This window comes from Poecilia reticulata, chromosome 3, assembly GCF_904066995.2.
Source record: "Poecilia reticulata chromosome 3, P_reticulata-male-v2, whole genome shotgun sequence".
Classification (NCBI taxonomy): Eukaryota; Metazoa; Chordata; class Actinopteri; order Cyprinodontiformes; family Poeciliidae; genus Poecilia; species Poecilia reticulata.
The window spans coordinates 12,819,881-12,837,323 of NC_088832.1; the positions used below are offsets into that span (position 1 = coordinate 12,819,881).

General features: G+C 38.7%; 1 protein-coding gene across 11 annotated transcripts in view; it reads left to right on the plus strand.

Annotated features, from left to right (window-relative positions):
• Positions 1 to 17,443, plus strand: part of baz2ba (bromodomain adjacent to zinc finger domain, 2Ba) — a 73,215-nt gene that overhangs the window by 49,203 nt on the left and 6,569 nt on the right. For 2 of the 11 annotated variants that reach the window (XM_008404439.3, XM_008404443.3), the window contains exons 9-27: positions 813 to 1,551; positions 1,829 to 2,098; positions 4,189 to 4,249; positions 4,377 to 4,485; positions 5,280 to 5,381; positions 7,264 to 7,486; positions 8,102 to 8,194; positions 9,833 to 9,894; positions 10,144 to 10,209; positions 10,863 to 10,928; positions 11,167 to 11,211; positions 12,090 to 12,122; positions 14,089 to 14,154; positions 14,489 to 14,629; positions 15,281 to 15,535; positions 15,937 to 16,160; positions 16,611 to 16,685; positions 16,775 to 17,006; positions 17,107 to 17,169. In XM_008404439.3, the coding sequence (XP_008402661.2) occupies positions 813 to 1,551; positions 1,829 to 2,098; positions 4,189 to 4,249; positions 4,377 to 4,485; positions 5,280 to 5,381; positions 7,264 to 7,486; positions 8,102 to 8,194; positions 9,833 to 9,894; positions 10,144 to 10,209; positions 10,863 to 10,928; positions 11,167 to 11,211; positions 12,090 to 12,122; positions 14,089 to 14,154; positions 14,489 to 14,629; positions 15,281 to 15,535; positions 15,937 to 16,160; positions 16,611 to 16,685; positions 16,775 to 17,006; positions 17,107 to 17,169 (2,925 nt within the window). The remainder of the gene's footprint in view (positions 1 to 812; positions 1,552 to 1,828; positions 2,099 to 4,188; positions 4,250 to 4,376; positions 4,486 to 5,279; positions 5,382 to 7,263; positions 7,487 to 8,101; positions 8,195 to 9,832; positions 9,895 to 10,143; positions 10,210 to 10,862; positions 10,929 to 11,166; positions 11,212 to 12,089; positions 12,123 to 14,088; positions 14,155 to 14,488; positions 14,630 to 15,280; positions 15,536 to 15,936; positions 16,161 to 16,610; positions 16,686 to 16,774; positions 17,007 to 17,106; positions 17,170 to 17,443) is intronic. The other 9 variants (XM_008404440.3, XM_081605110.1, XM_008404441.3 and 6 more) reach the window with 5 other exon arrangements.

Sequence of the window (17,443 nt, forward strand, 5' to 3'; positions counted from 1 at the left end):
CTCACATTTGCTTTTGAATAGCCTGTTGATAAACAGGTTATTGGTTTTAGTTTAATCTCTATTGTATTGCACTTCTTGCATCGTTATTTGCAGTTAGCTCAGACGAAATTCTTTTAAGATTGACTTTTTTGGCCCTTAGCCGCAAAGACTTCATTTTTCCCAAATGAAAGGACTATAATGAATTGCATAAACGTATTGAGATCTTATTTTTTGAAAATCGCTTCTCCTTTTTTGTTTCAGCAGGAAGATAAGTTTACACTGAGCTAAATTCCCCCTGTGGTTTTAGCACTGTTACTGTATTTCATGGTCTGTGAAATTGATTTGTTTCACTTCATATCACATCCAGTTGAAAGTGCAGCATAAAAGTCTAACCTGCTTTTGCTTAAACACAGATTGAACTAAACTTGTCATCGGTACAGAAAAGGCAAACATCCCCGTCCAAATGGATGATAACGAATGTTCAGCTTTTCAAATGCGCAGCCAAGTAATTACAGTTTTAGTAGGATGCACAGTGTCTTTTTTTTGCAAACTTGGCCGATAACAATGTCTTTGGTTATTGCTTTTATGCTCTTTTTGTTTCCCAAAAAGAGGCTTAGACACAGTTAACCGTACCAGTGTTCAGCATTGTAATTTTGTCGCCTGCTCAAACAATCCAAAGCAATGTGAACTGACAGCCAGAGTGGCTCCACTTTGTCCCGTTTCTCTTCTAATTTTTTTTTTCTGTAACCTCTTTTTGTTCCTTACATTCTACATCTCCCCCACCCCCTTTCTCCTTGCATTTCCTTGCTCTCTACCTCCCTTTTTCTCCTCAGACTCTCATGTCCCAAGGGCAGACATTCCCAGCTGAGCAAAAGAAGCAGCAGCAGGGGCCAAACAAATCCCCGAAAAGGACTTCACTGTCTTCGCCGCCATTGCCACCTGTTCCGCCTACTCCACCCCAGAACAATCACTCCAACCTCTTCCTTTCAAGTGCCCTGCTGGGTCTCCCCGAACCCCATCACCCAAATGGAGTCATCCAAAGCACCACTCAGGACACACCTTTGGCCCTCATCACCAAACCTCGCAAAGACGCTGCCTCTCAGGGCAGGTCCCCCCAGCCCAACTCAGACGCTGGGTCGATGCCTGTCAATCTGAGCACAGGGGCAAGTAGGACCCCAGCGAGTGCCCAGGCTGGTCCTCCATCGCAGCCTCCAACTACCTCACCCCATGCCACGGGCCATACATCTAGAAAAAGCAAGACGCCCAAGGTTAAAGGGCAGACACCAGCGCCGGGACAAGCAGACCCTTTAGCTGCCTGGAAGGGCTTCTCTCAGAATCATCTGGTGCAGTCTCTGGTAGATTTGTTTCGAGGAGGAGAATCTGGTGTTGGTATTCCTGGGGTTAGTATCCCTGGGGTTGGAATTCCTGGCGTGGGAATCCCTGGAACTTGTAATCCCACAGCTGGTCTTCCAGCCAACAAGGAATCGGACGACTCAGGAGACGACGACGACGATGATGAGGACGATGACCTCGAAGAGGAGGATGAAGACGACTCTGATGATAGTCTTTCAGGTAGGGATTGTCTTTCTGTATAACCTAAACATAACTAAGAATGAATATTTTTAATAACCGGCTCTACACGAGTTAATTAAAATCCACCAATTTTCATTTGACTGCCAATGATTGGTGATCAGAAGGCCCAATATAGGAAAAGTCTTCCCCACCCCCATTCATCAAATTCATCAAAATTAAGAACAAACTTGAAATTCACTAGATTTTTTCTCCCCATTCCATTCTCTATAATGTTTAACTAATTCCCTTTTTGTTGATTCTCATGTTCCATTTCCAGAGTCTGACAGCAACTCTGACAGCGACATTTCAGGAAAGAAAGTGAAGGAGTTAAAGCTGCTGCCCTCTGGATCATCCAAAAAGGAGATGACTCCTCGCAGGCTTACCAAAGGTCCAGAGCTATTGAACACCTCAACCAACCACACCGCCACCAGCTGCTCCCCTCTCAACCTACAGGTCATCAAGAGTCCCTCTGTTGCCACCAGCTCCAGTGCCTTGGCCTACCACAGCTCTGCAGGCTCTTCTTCCTATAGCCTAGCTTCTCCATTAGGTAAAGCCTTGAATTGTTTTTTATTTTGTTACTTACAATGCCTTCTTAGAGAGAGATAGTAATAACTTATTTAAAGGTACAGATGGTCAACATCAGACAACAATTTTTTTTTAAAAGGATGAAGCACATCACAAAATGCTGTTGTGGAGGCTAGTTTGTGTATGTTTAAGAAGCAGAGAGAAAAAATACAGTTTCATGTTAATATTTAACAGCATGATGAATTTGTGATTGAAAACAATCGCTTGCTCTCCACAATGACTCTAAAAACAAGATCAAGGAGGCAGCATCATATATAATAAAGATGGTCTACTTGCGAGAGTATGTTGCTTGGTATTAAACAATGAGTTCCAGCTATTTTCTCTGCAGGTAAAACGTTTATTCTGGTGCCGCATGTATGTTTTTAATGCAGCGATAATATTTAGCACTTGTTTGTACTTTGTGAGAAACTTGGGTTTTGTATTGAGGAAGTTGACTTGTATTTATGTAAGGAACCCATGACAGACAAAAAGCTGACCTTCAAGTTTATTTAGTGTCACAGAAGTATCTGCAGGAAATTCCAAGCAAAAATGTAAAGGGATAACAGACTTAACATTTTTACTTGAAGGGACAGCTCTGATTTTTTTGTGGAGAGTTTATGATGAGTTAGTATGTTTTCTGCTGTAGATACACCATCAGTTGTTTTGTTCCTACAGGCTGAAGTGGATCTCTCTCTTAACGTAATTCCAAACCATTCGAGCAATTAATAGGAATGTTTTTGGGGGGATAATTATTTAATTTTCTTAGGCTTTTCATATGAACAGTCATTGTCACAAGACCATCAAAAATGTCACATAGTGACATTTTTGTTGATTTGAAATCCTCTTTTACTTGGGCCCTGCTCAGTCTACCTTCAGCCTCTAGGCAAAAATAACCTTTTTGTATACTTGCATTGTTTAAAAGAAAGACGTAATGAGGAGTACCTAATGTTGGTAAGATACTAACTGTTCATAACCTCTGCTGAGAAACCCCTTTTAAAAAGTCTAAGCAGGAATTTTAAGTTAAAAAATAGGTGCTTATGAAAATAAACGCTAATTACCCTTCAAGCTAATCATTGCATGTAGTTTACCTCATGTAGTTGTATTAAGGCTGTAATATGCAATGCATTTAAGTTATGTGGGGTAGAATAATACAGAAGTACACTTACGTTTTATAAAAAATTAAAGAAAATAAAAAACACCATTCACCTTTTAAGACAAAAATAAGTTAATAAATTCCTCTCTTCTCCTCCCATCCTATTTTGGTGAAACATGCTTTTTGTATGATAGAAGGTCCAGCTTGTGTTTTTAAAGTGACACAGAGGGACGCTAGGATTTTAAGAAAAAGTAAAGCTTTAAAAAGCCTCACTCTAGAGAGATCCACTGATCCTTAGTGCGATTTTACACAGAAGGAAAATTTCCAGATTTTTATGTAAACAAGGGGTGAAAAGCTGTTGCCTAGTTGTTCCCTCTGGAATATTGTTTGCTATTTTCAACCTAACCGTAAGGCCCTATGGGGTACACAACCCTGTACAGTCACACTTTCCACAGCTCCCACAACAGCTCCGTACATACTATCAAATGCATAAAGAATGCAAGTGTGCTGCCTAAAAGGAAATACACTCCCTTTATACTCAGGTGAGTATGAAGAGGGCTTGTTCCTATTTGCAAGACAGGAAGGAGACAGTTTGTTGTCATGGCTCAACTGCAGCTCTGAAATCCTGTAGGGGCATGCCCAAGAGTCCTGACAAGTTACTTGGCACTGCAGCAAGGTTTATTTCCGCCACATTCAATGAGAGATTACACAGATCACAGAAAACAGGACATAGGTGTAACTGGCCAGGAAGCAACACATTTGCAGTATTTCACCTGCGCTTTTTGTTCTCAACTGCTTGATCTTTGCCTCTGCCTAAATATCTTTCTGTTTCAGTATTTAGCTTTTACATACCCATCTAAGTAAAATTTGGATCAAATGCTCTATTTGTCATACAATGCTGGTAATTGTGTTAAAAACAAAAAGTTTGGCTTCTCTTAATATGTGAGTTTTCCCTGATGGTTCGCACCACCTCTCTACAGGTTTAGGGAAAAGGAAGAGGGTGATGGATGAAAAGGAGTTGATGGTACCTCTGGAGTTGGGGTACGTACAAGTAGTTCAGAGTCAGAAAATATGTGAAGTATATGTCTTATTTATCTATCACTTCAAATTGTTCTGCTTTCGTACACGGTGCAGTGTGAAGAACACCTGTTTTATTTTTCGCTCCTAGTTGGCGGAGAGAAACAAGAATCAAGTCGGTGGGTGGACGCCCGCAGGGTGAGGTGTCCTACTACGCTCCCTGTGGCAAGAAACTCAGACAGTACCCAGATGTGATGAAGGTATCTTGCTCTCACTGAGCCGCATTTAGTCTCATTAGTGATGCACCAGCAAATTTGTGGGCAAACCAATGAAAAAACGATTCATAACAAGACATATAATGTTAGTCTTTGCTGACAGCATGTATCGCTGATTTAGGGGATTATGTTTAAATTCATATCGGGACCTTCAGCTTGCTCACAGAAATGTTTGTGTATCAGTATTAGAGAACTTTGCCTCTGCTTCTGCTTCAACTCAAATCCTACCCCCATCCCGCTTTCCACGACCCTAATAGTGAGAGACGGTGCTCTTAGATTCACTTCTTGTGCCAATTTATTCACCTCTCCCTGCCTCCGAAATGATTAATGCTTAGTTTCGGGGGATGCACAATTTTGCTCCATTTGCTCAGTATTCAATTGTGTCTAGTCTTCTGTGTTTGCTTCATTGAAATTTCAAGCATAGCAGTCGTCCAAACTGCCTCAGAGTATGGTGCTGACAAAAAAAAAAAAATGTCTACGCAGTAACATTCGCTCACTTCTAGTCATTCAGCAGGCAGTAAAAGACTACCAATGCCACAGATAAATAGAAAGGGGCCAGAATTGTGCATCCCAAGGTCAGATCCATTTTTCTCTCCTGAGAGCTTTTGCTCTTTTTTTTTTGTCCCCTTGCTTTTATAATGATTAGTAGCACTGCACAGACGCACTGTTGCTGTAGACTTCCTTCAGTCTAGTGCCTCCAAGATGCTTTTCAATGTCGCTAATTTCAATTTTTTTTCTCCCTGCCTAAACCAACGGCATTATTATTTTCTCTTCTTTAGTATCTATCCAGAAATGGAATAAGTGGCATCACACGTGATAATTTTAGCTTCAGTGCAAAGATAAGGGTTGGTGACTTCTATGAAGCCAGAGAAGGACCCCAGGTGACTGCCTTTCATCTCTCTCTCTCTCTCTCTCTGTCCCTGATCCCTGTTCATCTTTTCATCTAGCTGCCGTCAAAGATTCGTGCAGCAGTCACTGTCACTGATAGGAATCAGCCTAAACCCTCAGTAGTCCAGGTTCATAGGCTTCTCACTGTGCATGAAGAATGTAATAATCAGTTGACATTACTTCCACAGGTGACCAGTGATATGTTACAGTTCTGTGAAAAAGTCTTCATCCACTCCTCTTTCTTTTTTTTTTTTTGATTTTGTATTATATGATTAAGACTTTCTTCTAATTGTTTAAAACCCTCTGAATGATTGTCTTCATTTGAGTCTTTTACTTTAAACTTAAATTTTAAAATAACCTTTCTGCTATTAGTCATTTTGTTTTAGGAGCAAAGGAGTTGTCACACCATGCGCTATGAGCGGATGCTTTAAAACAGGGTGTTATTAACATTTTATATTTGCAATTAGATCCTAGACAGAAGTTGAATGCTTAAAAGGATAGAACAATGCAACTTTACCATAACCCATTTAGCCTTCCTGTTGTCTGCTGGCTGACTTGTGTTGCAGCTGGAATAAACCACAGATATGCTGAGGAAAACATAGATTACATTTAAACAGCTTCTTATATTTCAACACCTCACTGATACTGAAAATGCTTGAATTCTTCTTGCCTCTGTAACAGTGTCTACACCAAACAGCGTTTCTTATCAGTATAGCCTGGTAACGCTTACATATGTTGCGTTACCTGATCAGATAAAAATCTGTTTTTACAATTTTGAGAAGCTGATCACTGGTCAGGGCCAATTGAGGTTATAATCATCCAGAGATTCCTGTCACTCTATGATATTTCTTGGTGCACTCCTGCTCATTTTCAGTTCAATCTTGGCCAATTTTAAAAAGTTGTTAAATTCTTTAGTCCCTTACCGCTGCTATATAAATCACTCATACACAGCAAAACACCTAAGCTGTAGGGAACAATACCTAATAAGTACTGCTGAATGTATTCATACAATTTTCAACACATTTTCATGTTATATTAGCCACAAATCTTAGTGTATTTTATTTGGTTCTTGCATAACAGACCAGCACAAAGTAGCACAAGGGCTGAACACAAACCCGTGCTACATTTCTTCTGACTTTCATTAGTCGAAGTTTGTGAAAGCCATTTATCTTTTTTTTCTCTTTCACTTCACACTTATATGCTAACCTTTTGTTGGTCTAGCACATAAAATCCCAACATTTTACACCAAGGTTTGTGGTTATAAAGCTACAAAATGCTTTTAATTATTTTAAATGCTATAATTATTCATTTCTTATTTCTATCAGTAACAATTGTCTTGGTTGTATAAAAAAATGTTTTTCATTTCTACAAGGAGTATAAATAAATTTGGGCTTGAATCGTTTTTATGAAAACTAAGTAACAGAGCAGCTATTGTTCAAAGGCCTTTAAAAGCCTAGCAGAAAGCTTGCACAATGATGGATCAACGCTACTTGAGTAGAGCATAAAAAAGTCTTGCTTCTTGGATTCATAATTCAAAGAAAGAAGGTGTGAGTAAAGACTTTGTGCACAGTACTCTGTGTCTATGATGCAATGAGTGAAACAAGAAAGTAGGTGTGTGTGTCATTTGAAGCATTAATAAAATTAAAAAAAAAAAGATTTACTTAGTACATTCCTGAAGGAAAAGGAAACAGAAGGGATCAAATGTAATAGATTTTTTCTTTTTACATTATAAGTATATTAGAATATTTTCATATATATATAAAAGCAACAGCTAATCCTTAGTAATATAACAGTTTTCTTGGTTAAAGTTAATACTAAAAGAATGGATTTATCTGCTTACGCTCACTTTGCCCTCCCCATTGTTTGTTTTTCCAGGGTTTGCAGTGGAGCCTGTTGAAGGAAGAAGAGGTCGTTCCTCGAATTTTGGCCATGGAGGGTCGCAGGGGTCGTCCTCCAAACTCAGAGCGGCAGCTAGCGGGAGAAGTTACCAAAGCTGGTCGACGGAGGAAGGGACGGCCTCCCAACGTGGGCGATCAGCTCGTAACAGAAGGGCCCAGCCCCAGTGAGGTCAAACTTCTGCGCAAGCTGGAAGCTCAAGGTTAGAACAGGAAATGAGCCCTGATGTTGATGGAGACGTTTCTCTATCTGTATCAGTGGCATTTTTATTTATTTATTTAAATAGATATTAGTTAGTTTTCAAAGGATGTGAATAAGAGTTGGAATCCTGCTTATGCTTTGTTCCAATAAAGAAAAAGAAAAGTACCTTTTTGAAAAAATAAAAATAAAAAAAAATTAATTACTCTATTTTACTTACCTATTGTACCTATTATTAAACATACCTTTTATTAAGCCCACATTTATGTGTTAAAATAGTTTTTTTATAAGTCTAATGTTACATTCTGATTTTAAATGTTGTATTTTCATTAACTGTAAGCCAAAAAAAATTATAATTAAATTAAATGCAGGCTTTAAAATGTCTGTCAGTGTGTAATTAACCTATGTAATGTATTTCAGTGAAACATTAGTGAGATATATGAACTTTTTAGTTATATTCTAATACATTGAATATGGCTGTATAATTCCTGATCAAATTTGAAGCAGTTGACGGGAACATGAATAAAGAAAGACATAAAACGCTGTGGAATATTACACCAGTGTTGAATTCTCCCCTGAAGTTTACCACTGATAGTGCTTTTCTTTGTTCTTTGTGCAGAAATTGCCCGACAGGCTGCACAGATGAAACTGATGAGAAAACTGGAAAAGCAGGCGCTGGCACGTGCAGCTAAAGAAGCTCGCAGACAGCAAGGTGAGGTAGCACAGAGCGGTAAACATGCTGGTGCAGGTTATTCAGTTGGTCAGACTGTCACTTCGAACTACTTTGATCTGAATGAGTTCAGTATGAATACCGGCAGGACCTTTTGGGGAGCTCATGCTGCTCTTACAGCCTTTGTTTGTGTCGATGTTCGTCTTTAAAGCGCAAGCTTTAATCTTCCCCCTACTCTAATCTTTTTGCTACCATGCTGTTAGTTCATTATGCTTATAGATTTTTTAAAATATATTTTGGATATGCATGATAATGAATTTCAAAAAGTGAAATATAATTTGCTTAGCCTCCATTAATATTGAGAAGTGAAACCAGAGCTGTCTGGTGTAATGGATCACCACATTTCAACTGTTTTTAACATTTCAAGTTTATTTCATCACTTCTTTAATTTGATGTGAAAATTTGCTGAAATACAAATTACTTAATATGGCTGATTGCCTTTGTTTTTTTTATTGCCTTTTCTATAGAAACAAATTTCTTTGTTAGGCTGTTTTTGCCAGTAGCTTAATGCCATCATCTGATAATCAGCTCAAGCTTCCAGTCACTTTTAAATCTCTCTGTTTAATTTAAGAGTTGTTCTGAAAACTTACTACATGTGTTAAACATGCAACTAAGTTTTGCACATACTGTCAATGGCCTGAAATAAATTGTTGGGAGTAGTATTGTAAACACTAATACCAGAAAAAAAAAGTAAATGAACTTAACTCTATAATCCTAAACCTGAAAAACTGAATACAAAAAGATGATCCTTTATTTGGCCCATCAGTGGGAAATTTAATCTGTCAGAATGTGGACAGTACAAAATAAGAGTAACAAAAATAAAAAACAGTAAAGTTAATGCTTTTACTCATGGTCGTTATACTGGGATGAGCTCAAATGCAGCTCAAGTCAGTTAAACTTTCAGATGCCTTACAATAAGTGACCTCTTATTCCTGTCCAATATGATTCTCACAAATGGAATTTAATATCCCTCCCGCCTCCATAAAAATAATAATAATCACCAGTCAGGTGAAATATATTTTTTGAGGTGAAAATTAGAACGGACTCCCCATCGTACCTAAACAGTGGTGTTACTAGACTGATGGATAAACTGTTATTATGTGTTGATCTTGATGATTCCAAGATTTAGGTTATTGTAATTATTTATTCATTTTAGCTTTATATAGGAACTTAACTGAGATTTGATTACATAATTTAACATTTTTAAAGGGAAAAAGGCAGGAGTATAAAACATCATATGTGCACATTTCAGAGTTTGAAACTAAATATGTCTGAGTACAAAATTATGACTTAGCTGTTCACAAGAATGATTTTGGGTTTTTAAAACAGATAACATAATGACTTATTTGAACTAATTTAAAAACTAGTAGGACAATGATCTCCAACTCATTTATTTTCACTTTCTATATCTTTCTACGACCAGATCATTTTATTGAAACATTTGTTCTTGTAGGCATTGTTTGTGTTCACTCTTTCTTGCTGTGAAAAAGCTCAGACGCTCACATCGTACATTCTGATCTGAGCATGAGCACATTTGTTCTTATGAATTCTCATAAATGTAAATTGTTGTGCTCATCATTTTTCTGGCCAGTGATAAAACACCACCTTGTCTCTTTGCAGCCATCATGGCAGCAGAAGAGAGAAGAAAGCAGAAGGAACAGATCAAGATACTCAAGCAGCAGGTGTGTGCTGATGAAATGTCTGTCTGTCTTTCCTTCCTATCCCTCCTTTAAAACCCTCGGCACTGAATCTTTCACTAAATGCTGACTTTTGTCACTGACTTTCACTTTCCAATTGCTGTTATTACTTCTGCTTGTAAACTTCACTGTATATTTTATCTTGCGAAAATGGAGGCGTAGGAAAGTGATTTTGTAAATGGATGTCTTCCACTGTCTAAAATATTAAGAGATTATGTTTTTTTTTTCTTGCAGGAAAAGATCAAGCGCATTCAGCAGATTCGGATGGAGAAAGAACTGAGAGCGCAGCAAATTTTGGAGGTAGAGAATCTGATCCAGCAGCACCTCTGATTAAGCAGAGCATTCCTGGATAGCTGGAGCCCCCAAGTCTATAGTGTTTTAATCTTCCTAAAGCTCATTACTGAACAGCAGCATGCATTGGAGGGAGTTGCGTCTTCTTAGGCATAATTCCACATGGAACTAATGCTAAATTGGTCTTGGTTGACGGGTGTTGAATATTAAAATGGATGTTGCTGCCTCTTCAGACCTTATTTAAATTGGACAGAAAAGTCTTTTTTTTATCAGACAACAGTAACAGTTTAGCATAAGTGGGTCAAGGGGAAAAAAAGTGCTGTTTGCCGCACGCAAACACACATTTATAGTTGCACGCACGTCACACATCTGCAGACACACACAATTATTCTGTATGTGCTTCAAAGTGTTTTAACAGGACTAAATCAATTTTGAGTTGACACGGTTGGCAAGCCACACTTAACAGGAGGCTTCAACATTTTCACAATTACACGTTAAAGAGATACATTATTCATTCCCTCTGTTTTACAAATTTGACTGGCATTCAGGAGCGTGGAAATCTTTGCTCAAGCCAGAAAGCTGCAAACAGTCACTTTACGTGCAACAAAGCTCTCAACCAAGACTGATTGATGTGTTCCTGTCACTGTATTCTTTATTCATAGGCCAAACGGAAAAAGAAGGAAGAAGCTGCCAATGCCAAAATATTAGAGGCTGAGAAACGCATAAAGGTATGTTTTGTATTTCAGCGAAAGTCATAGAAGCATATATTATAATGCACATTTTTGAATGAGGATGATTATGTTGATTAAAAAAATGTATAATGGGCTTTTACGACTTGAAAGCAAACAAATGAAAAGCAGCATTTAGAATAAACAAAAGTCCCTTCTGTCTGAAGTCATTTTCATGATATTAACATGAGGGGAGCATATTAATTCCTCCCCCCGCCATTTTTGTCTTGCTTTCAAGGAGAAAGAGTTGAGGAGGCAGCAGGCGGAGATTCTTAAACACCAGGTAGGCTTTTACTACAACTTTCTTAGACTCTCAAGTGAAATGATTACTAATGTAAGAATGTATTTTGCTTAAGCATGGGCTGGGATCAGACTGTCACCTTGAGTAAAAACAACAGTTTCCCTCCTGTCACTGTTCACACAGAAACTTTGAACAAAAATGTAAATCATGTTGTAATTGGTTATTGAAGAAGTAAAGCAACAATTATAATGACAATTTTATGTCATTTATTTTTGGCATTTTGGAAAAAAATATAAACAAAACACTGGTTAAATTTAAAAGTATTTTTCAAGTCCTTATTCCACAGAATACACCTGCTTTTTACTGCTTTTTGTAAGTAACAAGTTGATGTTAAATTGGGAGGCTTGACAGACTTACTGCTTTTAGTTTGGAAATTGTACCAAAGTTATATTTGTAAGGAGATTGAGTATGTTCTTTTTATTTTCACACCAAAGTTGTCTGTGTTGACTAGAACAAATTCCAAACAGCTCAGACTGTTTTTCTTGTAAGTCATATTTTTCTTGTAAGTCAGCTTGACTGGCAGTAATAAGTAGGGGAGGGGCAACACTTTATGCTCCATGTGTCCATCCTATCAAAACAACATTAAACTGTAAGATAGAAATTGGCAGTTTTGACCATTAAACCACTGATCAACCAGCCCATGCCTCATTTACCTTAAACATCCTTAAATGTGTGTGTGTGCGAGTATAAATTTAAATATAATACGTAGATGTGTGAGAATATGAAGTGTGAGTGAGATTAGATCCAAAACATGTGTTTTTTTAATTACTTGTTTCAGCATTTCTCTTTGTTGAACTCCTTGCTTATTGGTATTGGTGATTACTTCTGTTCCATAATACTTTGCCAACTCTCTCTGCCAGGAGTTGGAGAGGCATAGACTAGATATGGTATGGGTATGTTTATTTTTGTACATCTAACACCTGCATCGTGTAACTGGTTGTGTTATGGTTGTCATAGCAATGCATTAAGTGTAGCACTGGCTGCTGTCATACTACATTCTTCTGCATGGCTTTCCAGCAAAACCAACAAAAGAGAAAAAGAGTCAGTATGCTGCCTCCATCTGCTCGTCCTGAGGGACAACTGACCCTGTCACGGTGGCCAGGCAGCTTCTGTCCCCTTCCCCCCTTCCTCGTCCTCCCCCTTCTACTCAAAATGCATTGCAAAGACTGCTCGGCAATCCACACTCACTGTCTGAGAGAGAGAGAGAGAGAGAGAGCGCTCGAGGAGTTTCCATCCATCACGCACATCGTCTAACCGTTGTATCGGAGTAGCCTGTGTTACCCATGAGTGCTTGACGATTTCAGCCCAGAGATCGAGCTTGTGTCTGTTCGTCCGTGCATCTGTTCTGCAGTCCATAGAATTCTGGACTTTAACCTGCCCCATGCCAGCCTCTCTGTCATTCACTGTTCCTGTACTTTGCACAAAGAATGAAAACAGCTACTGGGAGTCATTTTGTCTTCATGGTGGTGGCACATCCAGGAACATACCCCCACAGTCTGAACTTTAGTGTTAAAATTGACCCATTTCACAGAAGGATAAGAGCATATTTGATTCCACCATGACAACAAATATGGTTCTGAGTAGTTTGTTTTATTTTGGCCTGGCTCTCCTGCTTGTAGATCTTTTTTTTCACTCATAATGCACATTTGCAGCTGAATCTAAAGATTGGCCTATTTGTATTTGAAAGGACTGAGGAAATCAATGCCTCGCCCCACTTATAACTTCATTCAGAGTTCAATGAGTGGGTAAAAAGTGAAATCCATTAAAAATAATGTTGACCTTTAAAGCCTGTTTTTGTGACAGTCTCTCTATATAGTTTTTTTTTTAAAGGATTGAAAGAATGTGTGGGTTTCATTACCTCTTTTAAAAATTTCCTGTTTTTTTTTTTAGTTTTACATTTGTTGACAAAAAAAAGAGCAAATGAGGGAAAAATATTATTACTGCAGAGCAGAACTTGTGGTGTCTAGCTGTTTATTTGTTTGGTTGTTTATGACTATGATAAACCAATCCTCACAAACAGCCTGGTTTAGTCTCTGTGTGCTGGGAATGTTTTTTGGCAAACCCTAATAGCAGCAACTGTGTCTACCTGGTAGATCACAGAGGGAATGACAGGTTGATACAAAGGAACAGGAAACCGTAAAGAGATCACATAAAACGATAGTCAGTCACCAGTGAGTCCTGTGCCCTTTTGCAGTAGGCGGTGTATCATGCACCAAAAGAATAACACAGATGTCTCATCCTCAGCAGTCACATTTTGTGCTAATACTTCAGCTGCCAAAACCACTGAAGTGGAACTGCTCTGTTTTTTTTTGTTTTTGCTGCTTTTTAACTATCCGTTCCTCTTTGTCATTCCCTCACCAAATATTACTGCAATGAGGCTGAAAATAAAGATCAGCGTTGACTCGCATAAATTTTTTTTGTTGTTGTTTTGATTGCAACGACCGTGCGGCACGTCAGACAACTTGTTGGAACTAGCATTTTCTCGCTTTTGTTGTGTCAGCTTTAGTTTAGAGGCGCCGTCAACGATTCAAGCTGCTTCTTTTTTCCTTTTGTTTTTTTTTTTTTGTGTTTTTTTTATTGTTGTTTTTTCCGAGCCTGTCATCACATCTACTTTGTATCGCATCTATGTGTTGCTTTTTTGGTTGTCATTGTACTACCGTACTGTTCACTTATGCTTCCACCATACATGTGAAAAGTGTTTACATGTGAAGCATTGTTTTGTGTTTGTTCGAGTATGGTGCCTCTAATGAATTCAGTTTTACATGAATACATAAGCAACTCAGTCGACCTTGAGTGCTGTTTGTACAGTGCGTGCACCTTAATGCGTCCACTTTTTTTTTTTTTTTTTTACCATTTTAGGAGAGGGAAAGGAGGAGGCAACATGTAATGCTGATGAAGGCTGTTGAGGCTCGCAAGAAAGCAGAGGTAGTTCACATGCACATGACTGAATTCAGAAACACACACATCCACATGGCCACTGCCATAAAAAGGGGCAAAGTTATTATTCTCTTCATGAATTCCTGCTTTCTCTCCTTCCGTTGCACACTTTTCCTCCTTTTTTTCCCCCCCTACACTCATACTGAGTTAAAGGATTCTGGCCCTCAAGCACTTTTCCTCCGAATGCGCAGCAGTATTAGGGCTGAATTCTAACACTGCTCAGCAAAGTCATGCAAAGCCCCTTGTCCGTTTTTACACACAAGCACACGCTCACACACTTGCTTCACGTCCCTAATGCTCCCTCAAATTTTGGACTCTCTAGGAGCGTGAACGCTTGCGGCAGGAGAAAAGAGATGAGAAGCGCTTGAACAAAGAGCGCAAACTGGAGCAACGGCGACTAGAGCTGGAGATAGCGAGGGAGCTAAAAAAGCCAAATGAAGACATGTGTCTTTCTGACCATAAGGTTGGTGCTCTTTCTGTTATAAACACTGTTATTAGTCGCATTGGCGATAATACTGATGATGTACTGGGAGCAAAAGACTTGTGAGAGCTGAGTTAGTGGAGCACTTTCTCGGGTCAGTGTTATCATTTGATTGTGATTTTTTTAGACATGTGTACCCTCAAGTGGTGAAAGTGAGGAACTGCAAAGTAAAACTGGGTGTTTACAAGATGCTGTATATGAGAATGCTAATGAAAAGTTAAGCAGAAGTCAAATGTGGGATAGAAAAAAGTGATATAACCAAATAAGTAACTGCAGCGAGAGGATTCAAGTATTTGGGGGAGATTTACAAGATACTTACAGCAGCCGATGTCAGTGTTTCAAAACCTGCCACACACAGATGTACTCTGCACATGGGTGAAAGACATAACCATCTACAACTTACTGAAATGAAATATTTTAATTACATGACCCTGTTTGTAAGGACTTTACATAATAATAATAATAATAAAAACTTTAGCTTTGGAAATCAATTAGTGAACTATTTGGTAATATCCTAATGTCTCCTGCATATTGACTTACTCACTGCTTTATGTTGTCGACATTAGATTTAGCAGGTGGTTAGCCTGCAACAGCACGCATCAATCTGAATTTTTCCTGTTTTTCCATGTCCAGCCTCTCCCAGAGTTCTCCCGCATCCCTGGCCTCATCCTCCCTGGACGGGCAGTGTCAGACTGCCTGATGCTCATGCAGTTCTTGAGAGGCTTTGGAAAGGTTTTAGGACTTGATTTGAATGCAGATGTTCCCACCTTGGGAATGCTGCAGGAAGGCTTGCTCAACGTGGGGGACAGCATGGGCCAAGTTCAAGACCTTCTGGTCAAACTGCTCTCTCTAGCAGTCTGTGATCCCGGTTTGCCACCTGGACAAAAGGTAGAGAATTTATATTTGAATCAGGAGGGATTTTATAAGAGACTTAGATTATCATAATAGTTATGTATTGCCTGTAATTACTGAATAGTACAGGCATATGGAATTTTCGTCAGCGATATATTGATAATTAGAGGCTGAAAAAAGGAATTTGAAACTTAAATTTGACATTTTTATTTAAAATAAACACCATTTTAATGTAAATCTTAATGTGTTTGAACTTTTGATTTGCTGTTTTTAATTACAGATTAATTGCAATTACAAAATAAAAATATGTATTTTTACTCAATGAATAAATACTGCTACAAAAGAGAAATATGCTGACAATTCTGATCAACTTGAATCGAAAAGTTAAAGTGATGTCACGACCCTTTTGTCTTTCTCATCAACTCCTTCACAATAAGACAAAAACCATGCTGGGGGACCACTTAACCAACGTCGGCATCAACAGAGATAACGTCTCGGAGGTGCTGCAAATGTACATGAGCGCTCATTGTTCCAACACAGACCTGGCTCCTTTGGCCCTCAGTCTGAAGACCAAAGCCTTCCAGGCTCACACTCCTGCCCAGAAGGCCTCCATTCTGGGGTTCTTGGCTAATGAGCTGGCTTGCAGTAAAGCTGTTATCAGGTAGGAGAAGAAACACAAACTTAAAACTGTTTATTTTTGCAAATATTCTCGGTTTTAGTTACAAAGCACATGGTGGTTTTGAGGTTTTCTGCATGGTTCCAATTTTTTTCCCTCTCTGTGGGTTTGCTTGAGTGAAACATGATAAAAGAAATCCAATACGTATCTATGTGTGGGCTGTATATTGCTTATACAGCCCACACATAGATTGCTTATATTTTTTTTTTTTTTTTTTTTACAAGCAGTTTCTGTTTTTTTATTCAGTGGAAAACAATTAATAACTGCAGAAATGGGTAGTAATTTGCAGAGCTTTTAAACAAAGTGTACAAGTAATTTGGTCTCTGGGATACAGTCTATTACATCTTTTTTCTCTGCCTCTCTTTAGCTGCTTGTTAATCTCAACTTTCATTAAAAGCATGAGTTTAATTAACAGTAATGCATTTCCTGTTGCAGTGAGATTGATAAGAATCTGGATCAAATGGCTAACATGAGGAAGGACAAGATCATTATGGAAGGAAAACTGAAGAAGTAAGTTTTCCTCAAATGTCGGTAATAAGAACATATCTTTTTATTTCGATAAAACGGTCAGGCTGAAGTTGTTGTGGATATCCACGCAGGCTGAAGACCATTCACGCCAAGCGGACCGGGAAGAGGGAGGCTAGCGCGGGTGTGGAAGAGAACCAGTCCCTTGGCACTCCATCTTCTGCCACCAAGCGCAAGAGGAAGCTGGGTGGAGACAGCGACGATGACGACGATGACGATGATGACAGTGACGACCAGGCAGAAGACGACGACGACGAGGAGGAGGAGGAAATTAAAAAAGTGAAAAAAGTGGAGACCTTTGATGAGGTAAAACCAAAATGAATGCAACTTAATGTTCGTTATAAAAATGTACCTCATTCTAATCACTTACAGACATCTGCTGGTTTTTTCCCCCCCCTTATATCAGGATGAAGTCGACCAGGCCACCAGCATTGAGGAGCTTGAGAAGCAAATAGAGAAATTAGCTAAGGTACACTCTTCTGTAGAATGAGTATGTGGTACGACGACTCTAATCACTGTAACCATAAATGTTTAAGGAGACAGAGAAATTATGCATGCTTGGCTGTTGGTAATAATGCGTGATTGCATGCAGAACTCAGAGATTAAACAACTCTCCTGGGAAGTCAATTACAAAGAGATAAAGCACAGAAGCAGTAATTATTACTGCTGTTTGTTATTTTATAGCATTACTATACATGATTATGAAGTGCTTATTTTCATGTCAACATTAATATTTCCTTCTA